General features: G+C 42.2%; 1 protein-coding gene across 1 annotated transcript; it reads right to left on the reverse strand.

Annotated features, from left to right (window-relative positions):
- Positions 1-9,601: 9,601 nt before the first annotated feature.
- On the reverse strand, positions 9,602-18,169 carry LOC117890820 (transmembrane protein fend). The gene is made up of 4 exons (XM_034795895.1): positions 16,732-18,169; positions 11,120-11,167; positions 10,463-10,714; positions 9,602-10,352 (listed from the first exon to the last, which is right to left on the reverse strand). The coding sequence occupies exons 1-4, from the start codon at positions 16,972-16,974 to the stop codon at positions 9,945-9,947; spliced, it is 951 nt and encodes a 316-aa protein (XP_034651786.1). The 5' UTR covers positions 16,975-18,169; the 3' UTR covers positions 9,602-9,944.
- Positions 18,170-21,765: the final 3,596 nt, after the last annotated feature.

A 21,765-nucleotide genomic window follows, 5' to 3' on the forward strand; every position in this document is an offset into this window, starting at 1 on the left:
AGCCCCCAAAACAACTAACGTAAATTGGCAAACTAAACAGAACTTGTATTAAACAATAACAAAACCATATGTGAATTTGTGTAGCTAAAAAGGCATTTAAAGGGAAAAGTTGAGCATTTTTAACGATTTGAAAATGGGAAAGAAATTAAATGAAATGAAAAGAAATGTATGGCCGGCCATTTGATAAAGAATCCATAGAGAAGCACTGTTAACTCTTATTTGTAATGCAACTGTGCCCACACATGGTTTTTTGTTCTTTGTTTTATTTGTTTTTTTGTAGACCAATGTCGAAAAGGAACAGCGAAGATCAGTTTCTGGCAGGGAAAGAGCTACAGCTTCAGCCTCAGCAGCAGCAGCAGCAGCAGCAGCATATCCATATAGTGGATACGGCCTTTGATGTATGTATCTACATATACATTCATGCATACAATATACATATGTACACACACAAGAAAAATATTTATATATTGTTATTTCCTGTGAGCACGTACTTAAAGTCGAAAAAATGAGCTGAAACGGAGCCCAGCAGGACAATAGCAAAGGAAGTAACCATGAAGAGCACAGTGGGAAAACTAGATAATATCTATAATAAATATAATTGCAACAAAAGAACACACACATACATACAAACATATATACATATATATAAATATAACTGAATAGTTGTGCTGGCTGGAGGCGATCTGAGGAATGAGAATGTGTGGAGGATATGGGTATGATCGGGGGCATCGGAAAGCAAAGAAAATCCATTAACTATTACTATTATTATTATTATTATTATGATTATAAATGAATTATGCAGTCGAAATAAACAAAACGATTTTGTTTTATCGAAGGACACGAAAGCCCTAGACTATCATCTGGTTGGGATCATCAATTCTCATTGGAAATTCGAAATGTTTTTGTGCTGAAAATGCTGGCATTGCAGTATCTCTGCTGTTTACGAACAATCACGACATGGATGAATTCAACTAGCTTACGCTCAAAGGAAGCTATGAGAAGCTACTTTTCTTACTAAAATCTGCACTTAGTTGAATGCAGGCTGGCAGGTCCTTGGGCAGCGAATTGGGTACTTCTCTGTGGGCATTGTGTCTCCCTGTGGGTAAGACTCCCTGACAGTAAATCCATTTTAGTCATGCGACAAGCATCGAGCATTATGTAGCTTGAACAAATATTCCATTTAAATCGGTCAATTCGAAAATCGTGGTGGCATGGGCGGCACATTTCATCGTCCACCACACTAAAGGTGATCCCCGTCAGGCAGGGGGAACCATTGATGGCGCAGACTCTTGCCTAGACTCGGATCCGAATGTCTACAAATCAGCTCGAGACTACTACTGTAAGCAGTCCGTGAATATGCCGAGTCGAGCAAACACATTGGCGAGCAGGTGCTGCGGCAGGAGCAAGCCCTTGTTCCGTTCGGTGGCATTGGTCGGCCCACCCGGCGACAGAAACCCTGCGGAAGCTCCTCTTCCCCTATACGCCCATAGTTAGCTTCCTAAAGCTAGCTAGCTAAAGGTTTGCCTCGAAAATCAACTTATTTTGGAGAGCACTCGTACCCCACACTCCTCCCCGTTTTACTACGCCCTTAGCGAGGAGGCAAAAATGAAAGTTCTCGAGAAGGCACTCGCTAACATTGCTTATTTTGGCTGCAAGTCACTAGAAGAACTTATCAGACAGTACGGCAATACTGTGCAGTTCTACTGATTCAAATGATGCTACCACTTCAAACAACCACAAAGCACATACAGATATTACGATTAGGATTCAATGGCACAAAAAGACTCCGCAAGCACGCAAATATTACTAAATAAATGTACATACATATGTATGTACATATGTAAAAATATATCATATGCATTTATAATGTTATGAATGTGCACATGTTTTTTTCTTTTTGAGTTTAATCTGCCGTTTCCAGTGATGAAAAGTAGTGTCGCTGCATCAGCGCCACACAACGTTCGTCCTCATTTTAGGTGGTTAAAAAAAAATCTTTCTTATTTTTAATTTTTAATAGAATTATATGCCAAAGGGTAAATTAGTTATCCTTCAATAAATGTATATGGCAAGACAGACCTACATACATACATATGTACATATGTATGTATATACATACATATACATATGGAAGTTTGGAAGTACATAAGTATGTACGCAGGCTGCTATTTAAGTTGTTGATATAACTATAAATAACTATCAACCTTGATAAGTAGTAGAAAATGATTTGGGATCCCATTTTGAAACATTTTAAAGTGCCTCATTCCTTTATGTAATTAAAATGCGGTTGGTAGTATAAAAACCGTTTCATTTTAATTTCCGCCAGGAAAAAGGTTTTTGCTGTGCGAACGGGAAACGAATCCGAGAGCACGCTACGTTTCGTTTTGAAATGTAAATCGGAAATGGTTTGCGAATGTGAATACCGAGGACCGCCTGATTATGATCATATTTCGCATATGTACATGCATACAAGCGAGGCGATATCTCTGCTCTCTTTCTCTAGCTCTTAAGGACGGCCCCTGGAAAGCACACTATGAAAGAAAGCAAAATCCATGGTCCCTCGTGGCGGCTTGCGTGTAAATCACTGCCATAAGTCGCTCGAGCTGTCACTCACTTAGACGAATAAATACTTGGAGCTCGCAACGTCATCGCACACTGTACACACTCGTAATCCTAATCCTCAACCAAATCCCCACAGCAGCAAAAGTGTAACACAATGCGAATAATGGAAATCATCGCTGGATATCGCGATGTCTCACGGCTGTCAATTGCAGACATAGCGGGCCACAGCTGTGTCTAGCATTTTTTTGGGGGCCCGAAAACGAGCACGAGCCTAATCTCTCACTCTCTTTTTGTTGCGGGTGTATGGTAACCTTTGGTAAGGTTAAATGCTAACAGCGGAACCCGCGAATTGTGCCACGCCAAAACAGAGATGCGACGCCTAAGCAGTAGCAGCAGCAGCAGCTCGTTTCCTGCCCTTTGTCTCTCTCTCTCTCTCTCTGTGTGTTTTTGTGTTTGTGTGCGTGTGGGGCGAGGCGGGACAACGTGTAGAGGCGCCGACGCATTGAGGGATATGGATATGGATACGCTTTTATCCTTTGCATCCAACTCGACCACGAACGGCTCGCCCCAAGTTCGCTTCGAGCTTGTTGGCTTGCAACCGGTTCGACTGCAGGCTGTCAGTGGTGCTCCTGTGCTCCGCCGCCCGGCAGACCTACATCCGCGCGTGGGTGTGCCTGTGTGCTTTGGCTATAAACAGCATAAGCATCTATGTATATCTATGCCACGACAGCTACTGCCACTGCGCCCAATTCCCTACCTCTCTCCCTCCCTTAAGCAGCTGCTGTCAAGGGCGTAGTACAAATACTTGACTCGATTCTGGCCCGTCCCCGAAGGGGTGGGCTCTTATGGAATGATTGCGATTAGGTTCCATTTCTTAATTGAAAAGTTGCTCTAATCTTTTGATATTTGTGGAAAATTTGTTTCAATATTGATATGAATTTTATGCTGCAAGTCGAGGCTGCCTGCTGCTGGTGCTGCTGTTGCTGTTGCTGCCAACCCCCCGTGGCACTACGCCCGCGCATGAATGCTCTCTATGGTACGGTACATCAATCGACCTTCGGGCTGCTGATGCTGCTGCTGTTGCTGTGGCCTCTGCTGTTGTATTCCCTGGGCCTCCTCACTCCCACTTTCCGACTCCCCACTCCATTCTCTTGTTTGCGCCTCCTGGCACTTTGGGAGGAAAAAAGTAATTTTGTGCAACGATGCGACGACCCTTGGCCAAAAACGACACACAAAAAAACAACGGGCGGCAGCAGTGGCTACAGAAAGAACAACACGTATAAGTGGGCTATCTATAGCACCGAAGACGAAGATACCCTACATATGTATGTATGTATGCTAATGACTATGCACCTCTAGAACTAGTTCATTTGTTGAGATATTGTTATCTCCAATTAGAAAGTTGTTTTTTGATATGACTTCTTCAGCAAACTATAGAAGATATACGAGAAACATTTTTAATTCTAGACCTTAGTCCCAGCTATAGAGATCGTCAAAAGGTAATCTTTTGAAAATCTTCATTATTTATCCCGTCATATGTACATACATACATATGTACATGTTAATAAAATTTGAGATTTCAGAAACAGATCAAAATCTGCAGATTAGATTATAATCCAAAAAAAATAAAAGTTTTACTGACTAAGATATATTTTTCCATTCTTGGTATCAATGATGATACCACAATAATAAGTATATGATATGGTCATTCGAACTTAATGCGATCCACACGCTTCATTCTGGCTATAATAATTCGAGAATCTGATAGATACGGACATTCTCTACGGAACTCAGTTTTCAGTTTTCGTATATACATACATATGTACATATGTATGTACATATGTAAATATGTACATGTGTTCATATGGACCTGCCTTTGATCTATTAACCTTATCAAGCAGATGTGTATTCTAGGATCGTAAATTCTTTCATTCGCTGCAGGGCAAACATCTGTTCAAAGTCATGATACCCTCACCATCTTTCTCTACCTCACCATTTCTCGTGCATCTCTCTCTCTGTATTGAGAATGTAATGAGAAACCTTTTATGGCACAAACACATGCTCGCTTTTCATGCTCCCCATTCCCCAACCCAACTCATCCCCAGTTTTATGGCGTGGAGCCCAAAGTTATCTTCTCTCGCTTTGCCTTTTAGTCGTAGTCTAATTTTATTTTTTTGATGCTTCATACTCCTCTTCCATCCTCATCTCCAACTTCTTCCTCTACTCCATTTCCATCTCCATCTTCTCTTTCTCCTTTTGTCTACTTAGAATTAATAATTTGTGTTTCTTTTTCCTCTTTTGCCGCTTCATCATATCATCCATTCACTGGGCACTTGCACTTCTTTTTCCACATCTTATTTTTTGTTCTTCTCCGTTCCCACTTCTTATTCCTCTTTTTCGTCTCTGTTTCCACTTCTTATTAATTTTCTTGTAATACAATATGTTTTTTTTTGTAGGTACTCTTTATGTGTATATTTTGTTCTTCTCTTTTGTTTTCTTAGCTTTTTTACGGTTTTTGTTGTTCATTTTTGATAATTTCTATTACAAAATAAAAATCAAAAAGCCAGTGGCATGGATTGGAATGGGAGAATGGGGGGACAAGGGTTTGGCTGGGTGGCTCTTTTTATACCCGGTACTCGAAGAGCAAAAGGGGTATATTGGGGCGTCTGGATCTCAGAGACTACATATAAAAGCTGCAGCAACCAAATGTTGCATTCAGAGCTGACATACCACACAGTTACAAGTGTATTCCAAAATTTCCCTTCGCCCCCACAAAGTGCGCAAATCTGTGGCTTCCACAATTTTGAAGATACATACGATAAAACCAAAGACGCGGTCCCGTAGAGAATAGCCACATTTATCAGAATCCCGAATTAGAGTCAGATTGAATAATTGGTATAGCCAGAATTTGCGCTCTTCCCCCTCGAAAATAGCGAGAGATTTGTCATTCTGCCTCGTGCAGTGTGCGGCTCTGGGGAGCGAGTTAAAAATTTGTGTTGGTTTGAGAAGTGATATGGATGTTAATTACAGATGTAGAAAAAGTTCGAAAAATGCTTAAGGTTACACACTGATGTTTATTACGTACATTCATATGTACATACATACATACATTCTAACTGAGTATCCGGTGTAAAAGTTGGGACGCGCACGAAAGCGTCTCACAGCGTTCCTCATCGTTTGTTTTGATTTGGCGAATGATTTGGCAGGTGGGTGACCGACCCGACCTGCTCACTTCCACTCTACCTCACTCATCTCACTCTTTTCTCTCTCGTGGCCCCACCTCTCCATCACTCTGTACGTGTGTTTTTTGTTTGTGTGCTCTTGTGTGGGTGTAGGGGTGTGTTCATTGGAAGCATCTTTATCGAAATAACATTGTAATTGCTTTTTGATAAATGAAGCACGCGCTGCACAACTGACAGCCAAAAAAAGCAACTAAAACAAACAGCAAGAGATGTTCAAGAGGAGGGAGTGCTGAGTGTTAGCGAGAAGGGGGAGATCCCAGAAAGAGGAATACAAAAAACGAAAACAATCTTATAAGTATGCCAGCCGCCCCCTAAGAGCACGATAAACGTTCCATGGATTACCCTAGAATTTAGCATTGGAAGATATTGGAAGACATCGACTCCGAGAATACAAGGAGCAAACACATTGCAAGACACGATTGGAAACAAGTAAAATATAGCTTGGAATGCTTTGATAGAATGCGATGTTTCGAGAATCGACTTCAAACTAAGCCACAGCTTCGAAGGTCCAAAGAGCCAAAGGCCCTACAATTCGTATTCATTAATTATAGGGTATTGAAGGTGTTTATCCGCTTTGATTTGAGTTTTTGGTTTTGTTTTGTCCATCGTAAATGCCCTTGTCCCATCATGGTATTGGGGTTATAAAAGCAAAATCGCTTGGACGTACCACTCAAGAGATGGCAATGCACCAATCCCATCCCCCTAATTACCATTCTCCTCTACAACCACCACGCACCCTCCTCCTCGTCACATCTGGATGGTGCAGCGAATAGAGGGGAGGGCGATAGAGGGTACCACGCACTCGCTGGGAAGACAATTTAAAATGTTGAAAAATGCCCAGCTAATTGGCAGTTGACAGAGTCGAGAGCCTGGGATTGGCTTGCCCCACAAAGCCCAAGAGGACAGGGTGGGAGAGCAGTGGGACACTGGGAGAGTGCCACGGATAGGATGGGGCTCGACGGGTGATGGAATGGGTGATGGTTGTAGGGGCATATAAATTTAATTTGGTTTATAAAAAGTGCTTGAGAATGTGGAATGGGGTGACGGAGAACATGGTCCAACAACGAGCGCTGAAGCGGCCTGAAGTGGCCAAGGCGAACAACAGCTGAAGGGGGCAGGGGGGGTTGGTGTGTGTGTGTGGGATGGATTGATGGTTGGATGAATGCTGCTGTTGCAGGGGCAAGTAGCAAGAGGTGGAACGGGTGCAGATTGAAACCGGGTCTAATGGCAGCCAAGTGGCCGCCAAATCCGTCTGAGGTGGACCCGTACCCCGTTTGACCCAACCACCCAAAAAAAAAGCCAAAGCGAATTAGAAAAATATATTTTGAGAATTTTTCAAAAAATAATAAAGGAAAATAATGAAAGAAAAACGAAAAAGTTTTGGTTCCACATTTATTAAAAGGGGGAACCCGGGACAAAGCACAGCAGCTGAAGGGTCTGAAAGAAAAAAGTTTAATCGGAAATTCTTAAGAGAATACTTTTCCGGGGTCGCGCCACTCCACTTCACTTCACTCCACTCTACTCCATCGCATCCCATCCCCGTCAGCCCCTCTCTTCCGAGGGAATTTTTCCATTTCATCTATTCAAAGAAGTTTCTCATAATCGACACGACATCCCCTGCCATTTCGCCTCCGTCCCTTAACTTGTAGGAATCATCCCCCCTCCGCCTTTTTGGTCTTGAATGCATTTGCATATCCCAACTCTAATTTATATGATAAGTGGAGGACAAAAGGGACGACTCCCAGAGTACCAAAGAGAATAGCACCAGAAGAGGGGGGCACAAAAATCGATGGCTTAGTTTTTCTGATTTTTCCAATTTCTTTCCCACCCCTCCACCAAAGGGTCTAGTATTCCCATGCCAACCCGTAGTAACAAATAAAAGTAGCCAAAAATGAGCTGCAATAACAAATCAAATTATATTTACATAATAAACAAATAAAGGATAAAATGTCTTCGGTAAGAAGGGTTTTTTCTTCATCCATTATTGAAATTCTTATTTTCTATCTAAAATATTATTGGCTTTTCGAGCCAGTCTAGAATTAACAAAATAAACAAAAAAAAAATGGGAACCTGGAAGAGTTTCGGCTCTTTGACAGAATGCATTGGCTATACCTACAATACAAATTAAAATTAAGACTATTATTCATATAATTATGGCAATGGGTTCTCAGACTCAACGAAATTGTTTTCTAAATGCACGCTTCTTGAATATGGGAGCAGGGAAATTTGAGTCGTCGCATCATGCACCCGAAAAGTTTGTTCTTCTTTAGCAATTCTCGGCCATTCTCTTTGAAAGCTTTCGGTCGTGCGTCTAAAGTCTAGCATCAATATGCCGCCGCCGCGTGTCCACCACTGTTCCATTATGTGGAAAAGAGAACGAGCAGATCCATATTTTGATCAGCTTATAGCACATTTTCTTGAAGGAAAGGATGAAAGGTTTTCCAGTTTGGATGATTCCTTGGCAATGCAAACGGTTTGTCTTCTTTAGATTTATTAAGGGGATTCTCTCTCTATACTTCAATATGAGTATTTATGTATGTTTATATATTTTATCAAGTAAGTATGCACGAGTATGTATAATTATTTATCAACCATTTTGAGTTGGGTTGAGCTGAAATTTCATTTCATTTTTAGGGAGTCTTCCCTTTAGTTAGGAGCAGAAACGGAAGAAACTCCATTTACAATTATGATTCTCATAAATAAAATAGGAAGATTTTCCATAGAATTAGCGGGAAAAATAAAGACTCAGCGAGTTCAATTCCTATCTTGATGGGCCCAGTCATAAATTAATTTCTATGATTTCTGGACCTCCTTACTCTCAGATCCGAATAGGATAAGGAAAAGTAGAGTCATTGCTTTCAATATGCGAAAATGTAAGGGGATATTTACAGAACAGGATGCACTCAGAGGACTCTTCGGGGGACTCTTGTCGGAGGACAACTGATAATAAATTAATAACAATTAAATATACAAATAAATTAGGGCTTAAATATTTACAGGCATTTTGCGTAGCGAAGCTTCCTCTCTCTCTCTCTTTCTTTGCCTTTGACCGTTGATTAACCATTTAGTTTAGTGTTTTGTTAAGTTTAGTTTAGTTTAGTTTAGTTAGTGGCTGTTCTAACGCCTCCTTCATTCTCTTTTTGCTTATTCTCTCAAGTACAGTGTAAGTCAGTTAATTAATAGTTTACTTTGTTGTTACATTTTGTTTGTTTTTCTTTTGTTTTGTTTTTGGTATTTTTAATTAAATTGAGCGTTGGTTTTTCTCTAGGTATAAACATTTAAAAATTTTGAAAAATATTTCGTTTTTTGATTTTAGGTTTTGTAATTTGTTTTGTTTTTTCTTTTACGACAAAAATGTAGAAAAACAATTCTTTAGATTTGTTGTTGTTTTAAGTTGTTGTTTTCTTCTTAAATGTATTAACAAATAATTTGTTACATGCAAGCGAGAGAGACACGACGATTGACAAAAATTTGTAGCAATTTGTTGCATGTTAGTTTGGTGTATGTAGTGGTTGGCCATCGGCCCCTAGGACTATCATTATATGTATGTATGTATGTATATAATATATAGTTATATATTCCGTATTCTTTATCTGTAGATATCTGCTGTATAACTATGATATATATGATATATGTATGTGCATATATGTACTATACATATACATATATGTATGCATATGGTTTGTTTATAGTATATGGCATATAATGTATTGTATATGTAGCTACATATGTATGAATGCATGAACGATATATGTATGTATGTATTTATGTATGTAATAGTAGCATATATGCATGTACTCTCTACTCGCATGACTTGCGCTTGATTTTGGCATTAGGATCTAAGAAAGGTAAGTGGTAAAAGTGTTACAACTTAAACTTAATTGAGCAAACACGTTGCTTGACTTTCAATCTCTTGATTTTTGGATCTCTGGATCTCTGGTTTTGATTTAATGAAATGCATGAGATAATGCTGGGCACAATTAATGCCCACAGCTGTGTGGCAATATATACAGTTTTTAGTGGGCGGGATGTGTGTGCGTGTGTGTGTGCTGAATATCACATAGTCAGGCATATAGTACTATATACGACTACAAAGTTCTTCATTTTCGGCACTCCTACTCCACCTGCGGGTTTTCCTACGCTTTAGACATGCAGCGTCGATGACTCCAGCGAATTTCTCGACGAACTCCGATGTCCACCACCAATCAGCGTGGCCGTGTCCGCTTCCGTGGCATCCGCATCTAGAAGGAAACGCTTGCGTTGCGGACGCAAAAACAGGAACATCACCAATAGCGACAGGAAAAATGCTAATGCCCCAAAGGCTGGATAGACAACGCCACTCAGTTGGCTCGTTGTTGGCAAAGCACTAATGATATACACCCGATCCGTGGGATGCACATGGGCATACATCTTTGGCTGTCCTCGCTCCTCGCTCGCTGCTATTGTTGTGGGTGTGTTACCCTCTGTGGTGCTGGTGCTGGTGCTGGTGGTTCCCACCAACTGGCGCGTGTCCACATTGAGCCTCTTGGAGCGACGCATCATGCCAGTTAGCTGTGGGCAACAAAAAAGGGAAACAATTTGACAATTGCAAGAGGGATTAGTGATATTTTAGATCGGAACTGCAGCGGTAGCGGGGGTGTGGTGCCTGTTGTGGTACTCACCTTATGCTTGCACGTGACCTGTATATTGTAGACCGTGTCCGGCCACAGGGAGAGCTCAGCACGGGATGTGTCTGTCAGGAGATTGCCTATCAGGCCGCCTCCAGACACCTCCCAAGTGATCAAGCACTGGCGCGAGGCATTGGCTATCATCTCGTCCCAGCTAATGTCCGTGAGCACGAGTGCTCCCTGCCGCTGTGCTCTGTGTATCCTCAGCTCGAAGGGCGACAATTGCTTTTGACAGTTTTCCCAGCACTGTGGATGCCCGCGGAAAGGCAAAGACAAGGACACAAAAACAGAGGAAGAACAATGGAAAGTTAGCCATTTGTTAATTAGTTTTTGTAATTATGTCGCGCGCCCCCAGGTAGGCAATGAAATTTGTGCTCATCCTTCATTAACCCTAGGACTTCCGAATTCATGAAAAATGCTGTCCATCAGAAAATATTAAAAGAAACCCAGAAGCCCAGCTAGAAAAATGATAATCAACTTTTGAAGACCTGGGGGCTCTACATCTAGCCCACAAAGCAAACAAAAAATTGTGACATTTTCGAGGAGAAGATTTTCAAGAGCCAGCCATTAATGGGTTAATGATATCGTTAGAAGGCTGTCACATTCCGCTGGAAGGAGAAGAAGCCAGAGGCGTCGAGCGTAGATACTTACATTTCTGCAATCAGTGGAATCCGTACAATAATGCCAGTCCCTGGAATACTGCAAAGAGAAGAGAAAGAGGAGACGTTAGATGGTTAGTGGGCGTGGCCTAATCGAATTTTAAGTAAGCAACGAGAAGAAAAAGTAATCAGGCACAGGACCCGAGGCGGGCTGTCGCTGCTGACTGCCTGCCAGGACAAACACAACAAGAAGTCATCCTGCCCATCTCGTTTTGTCCCTATCCCACGACTTGGTCCCTGCCTCACCGTCATGCCTGCGTCCTGTCCCTTACTTGTCCTCAACAATAGACGAAAATTTGTAACTTGTAATAAAAGGCAAAGCAGGCAGCCAGCAAAAAAAAATAAAATGTAAAAGTCTATGTATATATGTATGTATGTACGTATGTATATGTATGTAAAATGATAGATGTACGTATGTATATAAATGACCACAAACGTTCGCCTGTGAAGAATTGAAAATTTCACGCTCCTGGCAATGAGGATAATGAGGGGGATTGCCATGGCAAATGGGTAAGAATGGAAGAAGGAATGGCACGGCACGGCACGGCACGAAACAGATCGGGATCAAAACTGGACTGCCTGCTTAGCCTTTGTCAACTGTCGCCTTACGCACAGGCAGAACAAATACAGAATAAAGCTGAACAGAACAGCGGGAGGGGACGGGGACGGGGACGGTTGAGGGTACGGGTACGGGTACGCACTCTCTGATTCCCATTCCCATTTCTATTTCTATTTATTTTGCTGTTCTGTCTGTTTCCTTGCTTTATGAATGAGCAGAGAAAATATAGGGACAGATAGACAGACAGACATAGACACAATTGAATGGCAAAACTGCAACAAAAAACGATTAGAGATGGTTGCGTGACAAATTGTTATTTCTCACAACATTTTACAATAATAAAAAATATATATGTATGCATGTACATAAATCTTAGTTCTTTGTGTATTCAATGTCATTTTGTGGACCAGTCCACTCCTCCCCAGTCTCTATTCCTTTTTGCGCGTGCGAGGGTTACATAACCCCCAACAATAACAAAAAAAACCCGTCATTGATCTTTGCGCTTGATATATGTTTATTGCCTTTATGGGTATCATGGGGATTTCGAGAAATCTTTTGCACTGACTTTCCATCTTAATTCGTTGCATTTGATTCATTGTACAAGTTTCCCCTAACTAAAAGGACTCAAGAGCAATACTCGCCATGATTGCTTCGTGATCCTTTTCTCATACCACATCAATTTCCACATCAAACCAATATTTGCGAAGGCAAAGTAAATGTTGGCTTGTAAATGAATTTAAATTGAAAATAATTGTTGTAGCTCACTAAATATTTAAGCCTAAACATATAAAGAAATAAAAAATAAAATAAAGTAAATCAATATGGAAAATCGCAGTGTAAAAAGGTTGCGATTTCCGGACGGAAATATTTCACAGCTATCGAGAAAAAAATCAGATTTAAATCTGATTGGGGATTAATTGTTTGCCCATGGAACTTTAATATTAGTTTCTAATGGATCCCAACATATGTACATACATACATATGTACATATGTACACCACAGCTGCCATTCGACTATTTCAATCAAGATATTCCAATTTGCTTCTCTGGGAAGGAACAAATATTGGACATGGAAGTGAACCCTTAGGTGCATATGTATTTATGTACATACATATGTATTTGTTTGATTAAATGCAATTTACGTACTGTCATTGTACATGCATATTTCTTAAAGACTTTTCCGGTTTTCGTTTCTACAGATGATGTCTTAGGGTTGTTTTTCACAAAGCCCATGACATTGACTTAATGTAAAATGTAACAGGGCTGTTTCGGTTGCTAAAACTCTTTTAGCATATAATTTGGGGAATCTTTTACGCTTGTCTTAAATTTTCGTATCGAAATTGAACAAAATGTCATTCAAATACACCGCAAAACAAAGTTTATTTTCCCAACCTTAAAGGGAATAATTGCCATTTCTTTTGCAAAAAGTCTATCCTCAAACATTTGACGATAGTAATTGCCATTGATTGTCTTATGGGATAATCCCATAGCATCGAAAATCCACTAAGTACTTCCTGGTACGCATTCCGAGACCATCCATTAAAGATGGGCCATCTCTAAGGATTCCATCCTTCCACAAGGGACAATGGCTGCCATCACCTTTTGGCCCAACATTGACGGCGGCGACGGGCGGCGGCACTTTGTCATCATTACACAATAAGGAGGCGGGGCAGGGCAGAGCAGAGCAGAGCAGTCCAACAACCCAACAGTTGCGGCAGATAAAAACGGAACGGAAGAGGCTGGAGACGGGGAAGGGGCAGGGGAAGGGGCAGGAGGCAAATGCAAGAAAAAGGAAAATCGCAAAGACAACATATTTTCCACTCAATTGAATTTTTGGCCTCTGCAAAAAGAAAAAAAACAAAAGGGAGACGCAAAAGTTGAAGATGCAGGAGAGAGAGAGAGCACAGGAGACGACGAGCTGAAACAACTTGGGCGATAAGTAACAACAATAAGGCGTTCAAATTAATGAATGACTGACTGCATGCCAGAATGAATGAATGAACCGGGTACCGGATGGGTACGGGAAAGATTTTTGGTTTGAACGACCACGACCGCTTTGACTCAATGAATCAGCTGAATTGGCAAAATATTCCATGCCGCTGCCGACTTTTCCCACTTCTACCTGTGGGTGCCCATGGGTCGTCTCTTCTGTTTTGGGCCATATATAAATTAAACGCAGGCCAGCACCAGCAACGACAACTTTTACATGCAATTGTCCCAGACATTTTCACACCCAGTGTGCTACTGCCAGTGCCCCTGCCCCCTCCACTCCACTCCACTCCGTACCTACTCTGACCACATAAATTACCCAAAAAAAAGTTACGGGGCGGAGGGTCACTCACTCATTTTTTCCCCCGGATTTTTCCCTATGTTTCTTGCTCTGCATTTCTCTTCTTCTCTGTTATTTGTTGTTGTTGGTTATTTGAGGAGAAGCAATTTTTATGAGACACGTACGCATACCGTAGATATTCGATGATTCCACCACCAGACCAGCAGCAGCAGCAGCAGCCAAAGCAATACGTGCCTCGCATATCACATCAAGATCGCTGGAGTCTCCCACAACCACCTAGAATTTAAACCTCCCACACACATACACAGTGTATATCCCACCCATCGATACTATCCACCCACCATGGGGTGGTGCAGAAAAGTCTTTCATGGTGTTAATTTGGCGCTGATTGAGCAACGCAATCGACGTTCGCAGGGGCTTTCATGGGTCTGCAGGGGTTGGCTTCATAAAGGATGGAACGGATGGAACGGATGCCACGGATGGTATGTATGGTCCCTGCCTGACTGGATGGGTGGATTAGTTCCAGTATATTCCTCCGCCTGGGCATGAAATTAGCTTCGCACACGGCCCGAGTTGAGTCGAGTCCGACGGGCTTTGTCACCATTCAACCCTTAAGAACTTTTTGACTTTCAACAAATAGACTTCAAAGGGCAAATAAATGCTCATGATGATGATGATGATCATCAGAATTCTTTGCTCCCAGTTGCTGCACCCATCACGCTCACATTACGCGGCACAATTTGATGCTCGCAGTCGAGACACACAAACGAGCGCTGTGAAAGAGAGTACCCATGCATTGTGTAAAACAATATACATGACTTGTGCATGTTGCGGTACATTGATAGAGATAAAGATTCTTTTTTCAAAAAGCTTACCCACCGCAGTGGTTATGAATCATTGGGGGCTTCCCGCTGCAAAGAATCAAGATTCTAGAATCTATTTTATATAAATCGACTAGGGGACAAGCCCCCTAGTACCTGGCACTGTCAAACACATGTACACAGGGGCAGCGCTGCGATGGAGCCTTTGCCTATGCACAATAGATAGGGCCCTGATCGTTCTATATGTACATACATATGTACATATCTGCATATCCATATATATTTTGTACATATGAATACATGTCTATATTTAAATGCAGAATTCTACTTGCAAGACCTTTTCTGTTCATCTGCGGTTGATTGGGTAGTTGCACTCTCTGGTACTCCTACGATTCCAAAGTGTTTAGCTCACTAAGTTCAGACCATCCTCTCAAATTTCATTGAATTTTCTTTGTGAATGCTACAACAGTCTCCTGCTCAAGTGATTCATGCACTTCTCATGTCAATTTGTCGAGAGCTCACCGTAACGCTCGAGCTGGAGCTGAAACCTACTCGGATTTACTTGGAAATTGGAGATGATATTTACACGACTCTTGATTTATGCACCGCTTGCAGGTCGTATGGGAATTGATATAAATATTTTTTGAGTTTGAGTTGATTTCATTTGATACCGAAATTTATTAACATTTTTGTTGAGGTGTCAGCACAATGGAGGGTACACGCGCTCTCTTGGGGTTTTTATCCATAGTTCCAGGAAGTCACGCCATAACACACACGACAATCACAATTCGAAATCTTTCATAGGGGGGAGGACAACTTTTCCAAAGAGATCTTTTCGTCTTGATCTCAACCGTCCCCCCTTTTGCGTTATTCTGTTTCTTTTTTGTTTGTTTTTGTCGTGGTTTTGATTACATTTGTACATAAATTGTACAATAGATTGAATCCACACTAAGAATCAAGTTTCTTGAATCTATTTAATGGATTTCTATATTTGTAGATCTCTAAAATATAATTTTGTTCAAGTCTAAAAACAAGAGATTTCATATTGAAGGTATTCTTATGGTTTTCATATGCAAATAATCGTCATAGGTAATCATCATATGTACATGTGTATGTATGCACTGAAGCCATTGTATTTTAAAAATTAAGACATTTCTTTATACTATAAAGTTTATAGTTAACAGTTTCTTATCTTATATACATATGTATGTGCATATCTGTTGTCTTGCATTATCCTTTCCCACATATGTATATTTTTCCTACTTTTCCCACCATTTTGAACTCTTTCATTTTCCCATTGTTTCCCCTCACATTCTTTTGCTGTGCTCCTTCCAGCTTCTTTCCCATTCACATGCTCTTCCAGAACATCCATCCAACTGTACCAAATGTCACTCTCTCTAAGAAATAATCCCACTCCCGAAAAGCTTGGCTCCCTCTCTCTCTTTCTTTGGCGATTCAAATTCAATTCCCGATCGCTGCCGATCTCTATTAGCAGCACTATGACACTGGCCGACCACCCGGATGACATCTTTTCAGCGGCGGCTACCTGAGGAGCAGCAGCAGAGAACGCGGCAACAGAAGCAGCAACAGCGGCAACGAAAAACGACAGGGCGATGTCAACTCAAAGATAAAGAAAGGCACAGCAAGAGCGGGTAAGGGCATAAAAAATTACGTCGCTTTACCTTTCGGGGCCGAAGAACCATTGTCATCATCATCGATGTCTAACCTTGAAGGTCTAACCCCTACCCCTGCCCTGACCCCAGCCACATGCGGCTGCTGTTGCTGCTCAGTTGAGCATACAACTGTCCATCAAATGTTTCGGCTTTGGCTTGGATCGGATCGGATCGGTGTCTTATCTCCCCGACCCAAAAAGTCTGATCCCAGTTTGAGTTTCGAGGTTCGAGGCTCACTCGGTGTCTGTCGTCTGCGACTTACCTTCTGATAGCAGCTTTGACGGCATCTGCTCAATTGCTTGCTGCTGGTACTGCTCCCAGGCCCCGTCGCAAACGGCATTGATGGCGATGCGGATGGGGAGGGATATGATGAAGAAGATGATGAGGATGAGCTCAGGTCTGTGGCTGTTCCCGTTCCATCTGCAGTCGATCCTCCATCCTTGTGGGCGAGACAGAGGGCGGCAAGTGCGCAGCAGGCGAGCATCAGAGCAAGTGAATTAAACATGTTTGCTCTTGTTGTTGCTGATGTTTTTGTTGTTGTTGCTCTCTCCCACTCTCACTTTGTTGGCTCCTTTTTTGCTTGCTTGTTCTTCTCTCCTTCCTCCCACCCCTACCACTCCAATCAATGGGTGTGGACGTGTGGGCGTTGACTCGTGTGTGAGCGTGCGTGAGTTCGAGTGTGTTTGGGTTTGCGTGTGTGTGTATAGGTATGTTTTGGGCTGTGTGGGCGTGGAGCAATCTGTTCAATCAGATTGATTAATTGATTGATTTTGTTTGTTTATTTTTGGTATCAAGTGGAGACATAATCGTTCCGTGGATGCATTTAGTGAAGCAGCGCAGTGGAGCAGAGCAGTTCCCCTCACTGCACGCCTCTGCTTTCGCTCTCTCACTCTCTTTCTCTCACTCCTTCCTCGTTTTACCGTTTATTTGCCTTGGCGATTGTCACACAGCAACAACACGAGTGTTTGCGGAATGGAATGGGGACAACAACAACTACTTGAGGCTGTCACTGTAACTGTAAACGTAAGTGTAACTGTAACTCCGCATGCGGCGGAGAGCGAAACAACACACTACCCACGAGGATGGGAAGATGATACACAGAGAAACAGCGCGGCACCAACAAAAATTGCCTCGTTACTGTTACGTTTTTTTTTGTTACTGTTACTGTTGCTGTTGTTGCCTTTGCTTTTGCTTCAGTTTTGTTTTCGAAGCTTGGATTTGTTTTGGGGCGTGGAGACGTTGCGGCCTAATGGCGGGCCGGGCGGTCTGGGTCGGTCGTGCAGAGGTTTGGTTTGTTTGACTTTGTTATTTAAACACCTTCCTTCTTAAATTTTTGTTTTTTTTGGCTGCTGCTGCTCTCCTTTCGCTCCTGGTTTTGTCTCAGGTTAGTTGGCATCAAATAAAACACAATAGTTCACACTCAGACATGTGAAAAATATATACAACTACAACAAGAGCAATATATGTATGTATGTAGCTCGGTCACACTTCAATAAATAACAACTATAACAAACAGCAAAAAAGACGTCGTTGTCGAACACGAGAGACCAAAAATTGTCCTTCTCTAAAAAAATGTGCGATAGGATAAAATAGTCAGAGCGTGCGTGTTCTGTTCGTTCGCGCGGGAGTGGAACAACCGTCGTCGATGAGTGTAAAATGAAAACAACGCGAGACGATAGAGCGGGCGCAAGGTCGAAGGCAGAACGAACTGACTGGCGGGACGGCTGCGAGATAACACACCAACAGAAAACCAAAGCTGACAACAGTGCTGGCTAGATGGCTATAGCTGAAAAAGGAAATAACATATTATTTAGTCGCATTTATGGATTATTGCTTAACAAAATTATGCAAAGTTGTTATAGTTTGGGTTTTAATTTTCGATTTTAATGAGATCATTTTCCGTTTTTCCTAAAATGCCACTTAAAATGATGACACATTTTCCTATTTGGCTTTTTAATAGCAATTTTTCAGGAAAGACACCAGCCACAACCCTCCTCGAGCATCTCTGACGCAGCACACCGTTGCTTGTCGCATCCAAAAGTGGCATCCAGTTCAAACACGCTCGAAGCGAACTGAACAGTTGGATGCCCTGCAGTGTTGTCCACATAGCGTTTTTAGCAGAAGATCTTCCAACTATTAGTTTCCCCGACCAACAACGTGACTATTCAGAATGCTTCTATGTTCAGTTGATTCTATGGAATCAGTTGGGTGTCACTGGCTCGCCAGGGTAAAGACGATGTGTCCAAATTCCGCAAGTTAAGGGAGTTTTTGCACGATTTGTCCGGTTGCGGTATGAATCTTCATATTATCGATGACCTTACTGTGGATAATCCTGAGATAGTACCAATATACAACGAGATGATATTAAGTTTCTGTACTTCAGCCTTAGCCCAGATGGAGGAAGAACTAAGCCGCAATCGTAAGTTTCGTTCGATCTCATAAATGGGTCTGAGTTAAAGAGGACATACAGAAGACATACTATGTTTGGAAAATTCCTTGGAAAAGATCAAAAGATAATCAGATTAAAGCAAAAATGTTCACAAAATGGTACTTTTCGATATGTATGTACCTTGAGACCAGTCGGAATTTAATGTGGTTTCAAAATAAGTTATCCTATTTATACTATAATAAAAAAATGTCACAGCTGATTTTTAATTTTGGAAAAAAAGTTAAGTACAATTTATTTTTCGAAACGGGTTGTACGAAGTTTTGGAATTGAATGAGGTTTTAGCTAAATATTTCTGAGCAGCTTTGCTTACTATGTTTTTGAAAGATGTCATAGCTTACTTAAAGTTTCGTTTACTGTTTTCTGCTGTTATGGAGTGTTTTGGCCGCAACGTTTTCTTCGATTTGGCTTGTCCTCAGCATCAGGACAGCACTGATGCAACCAGGCAGTTTGATGTTCGAACTATGGGAGTTCGAAGTTGGAAGTTGGATGTTGCGGAGTCTGCACGTTGTGCCGTGCTGGCTGGTACATATGTTGGTTGCCTGGTTCGAGGGGTTGGGTAAGGTTGCAATCAGTTCTGGTTGGGGCTGGGGTTGGCGTTGGCCTGGACTAGCTTCGTCTCTTTGATGATAATGGGGTGGCAAACGGGAAAACGGGCAAGGGCAGCACGGCACCAAGCAGGCTTTGGCTTTGACTTCGTATTTGCTGCTCTCCTCATGTTGCTACTGCTGCTTCTGGTGGTTGGTGCGAGGCAGGCATGCAGATGAATCAAAGCGGGCCGCTGATTATAGCAACAATATGGAAATGCTGCTCCCTCTTCTGCCTCCTGCCATTCCTCTTCTTTGTCCAGGGCCCTTTCGACTTTCCCTTCACCACCCCCTCCCTTCCCTTACCATACTACATAGGGGCATTGTTTATTTATATGCCAGGCACATGTGTCTGCATGAGTATGTGGTGTGTGTGTGTTCCACATCGCATGGATGTGTGTGTGTGTGTGCCTTTTTATAACCTCCGTTTTGCCAAAGTATAGTAAATTCTTTCAAAGCTTGTACTACATTTATTATTTAAGCCATGCTGCTGCAATGGGCACCGGCACCCCACTCCACTGGAGTACCCCGTACCCCCTACCCCTCCAATGCACATTGTTTTAGTCGTCTCTGTCCCCATGTCCTTTTTCCTACATACATACATATGTACATATGTATCTGTTTTACCGTATTAGCCGCTGCCGCTGCCGCTGCCTCAATGCATAAAGCTGTCTCCCCATGCGCTCCCCACCCCAATGGTCCCTACTCTGTGAATCTCCGCCATTCGGGAAGGTTTATTTGCATATTTTGACTTTTATGCGGCAAAAATATTACAGACTGCGCTGCTAGCGAACAATATCCCAAACGCCATATAACCTATGTATCCCCCTCTCCGTGGCACCCATCAAAACGTTAAAAGCTAGAGAATAGCAGGAGGAGGGGTGGTAGGCCACAAAAAAAAACACAACTACAGCAGAAGAGTACGGCGGGAAAAAGCAGTAGGGAAAAACATTTTTTCTCATTTCGCGTCCGTGTCTGAAAAGTTTGAATTTTTCGAGGCTTGGGTTTATAACTCCATTGCAACATGTTGCATGTTTGAAATTGCCAAAAAAAAACCCACACAGAAAATATGAAAAGAAATGCGAACAAACAACAACAAAAGCAAGAAAAATAAAAGAAAAGAGAAGGCAAACAAAAAAATAGACAACTAACGGCTTGGTGTAAGGTGCATTCAATTCAAGGTGAGGTATAACCGGGCGTTCTGCATGCGGTAATGTAAAGGAACTACCTAACCATCCATTTAATATATGTTACTGGAAATAGGACAGTTATTCACAAACAAGGTGTATTTATACAAGGTGTAGAAGCATACAAACATTCTCCTTCCATTCTCATATAAAAAAAAGGTAACTACCGTAAGCGAGCTCTCGGGAAATGCCTCCACACCTTTATGCAAATACACCATGGCCACTAAATTTATGCGCCCATGGCGAGCCATTTGCCAGTGCTCCAACTTTTTTCTGAACAAGCCCTGTTTACCTACCCACTTCCCCCCTAGCCAACATGCCAGCCGTACCACATACCATAGCGCCCCTACGGCCCTACCCACTACCCCATTCAGTGCCGAGTGCCCGAAAGGGCCTTTTCCATTTCATTCCGCTGCTCTTTGAATTTCCATTTTCATTTTGCGGCTGCCGCAATTGACTTTGTCGTTTGCGTGTGGCGGCCATCCAATAAATAAACGGGATGCAAAAGAGTGCGGGCAGGGCAGGAAGGCAGGGAGGGGGAGCAAAAAACCAATTTGAAGGTAAGCCGAACATAACGGTGAACCAAAATGATCGTGCGAGCGAGAGAAAGCGAGCGCCACTACTTCTGTCTCCGTGCACTTGCTTGTGCTCAAAGGAAACGAGAGAAAGAGAGCAGAGAGCTGGTCAAAATCAAAACGGGGAAGTGACGCTGAAAACTTAGCTCAGGGCCTCTTTTCTCCAATAGGAACCATTTCATTTCATATTTCTAATGCGTCTCTTCCGCACTTTGAAGTGTCTTTTTCTCAGTGTACTTCACTCAGTTATGCGCCAACAGAAGGAGCTGAATGGGTTCAATTCGAGTTTCGCAAGTGGGAGGGGCAAGCTAAGTAATACAAAAATGAACAACAAGGTGGCCACAATAAATAGCGCGAAAACCACAAATAGTTTGACATTTTTGAAGCTCACTTGTTCTCTAGAACTGATGCGACTAACAAGAACGCGAACTATGGGGTTTCGCTCGGTGCACAAGGAAAAGGCTTGAGAACAGCAAATGAGTTTCCTCCGAGATATTCTTT

The sequence above is a fragment of the Drosophila subobscura genome, chromosome A, assembly GCF_008121235.1.
Source record: "Drosophila subobscura isolate 14011-0131.10 chromosome A, UCBerk_Dsub_1.0, whole genome shotgun sequence".
In the NCBI taxonomy this organism is placed as follows: Eukaryota; Metazoa; Arthropoda; class Insecta; order Diptera; family Drosophilidae; genus Drosophila; species Drosophila subobscura.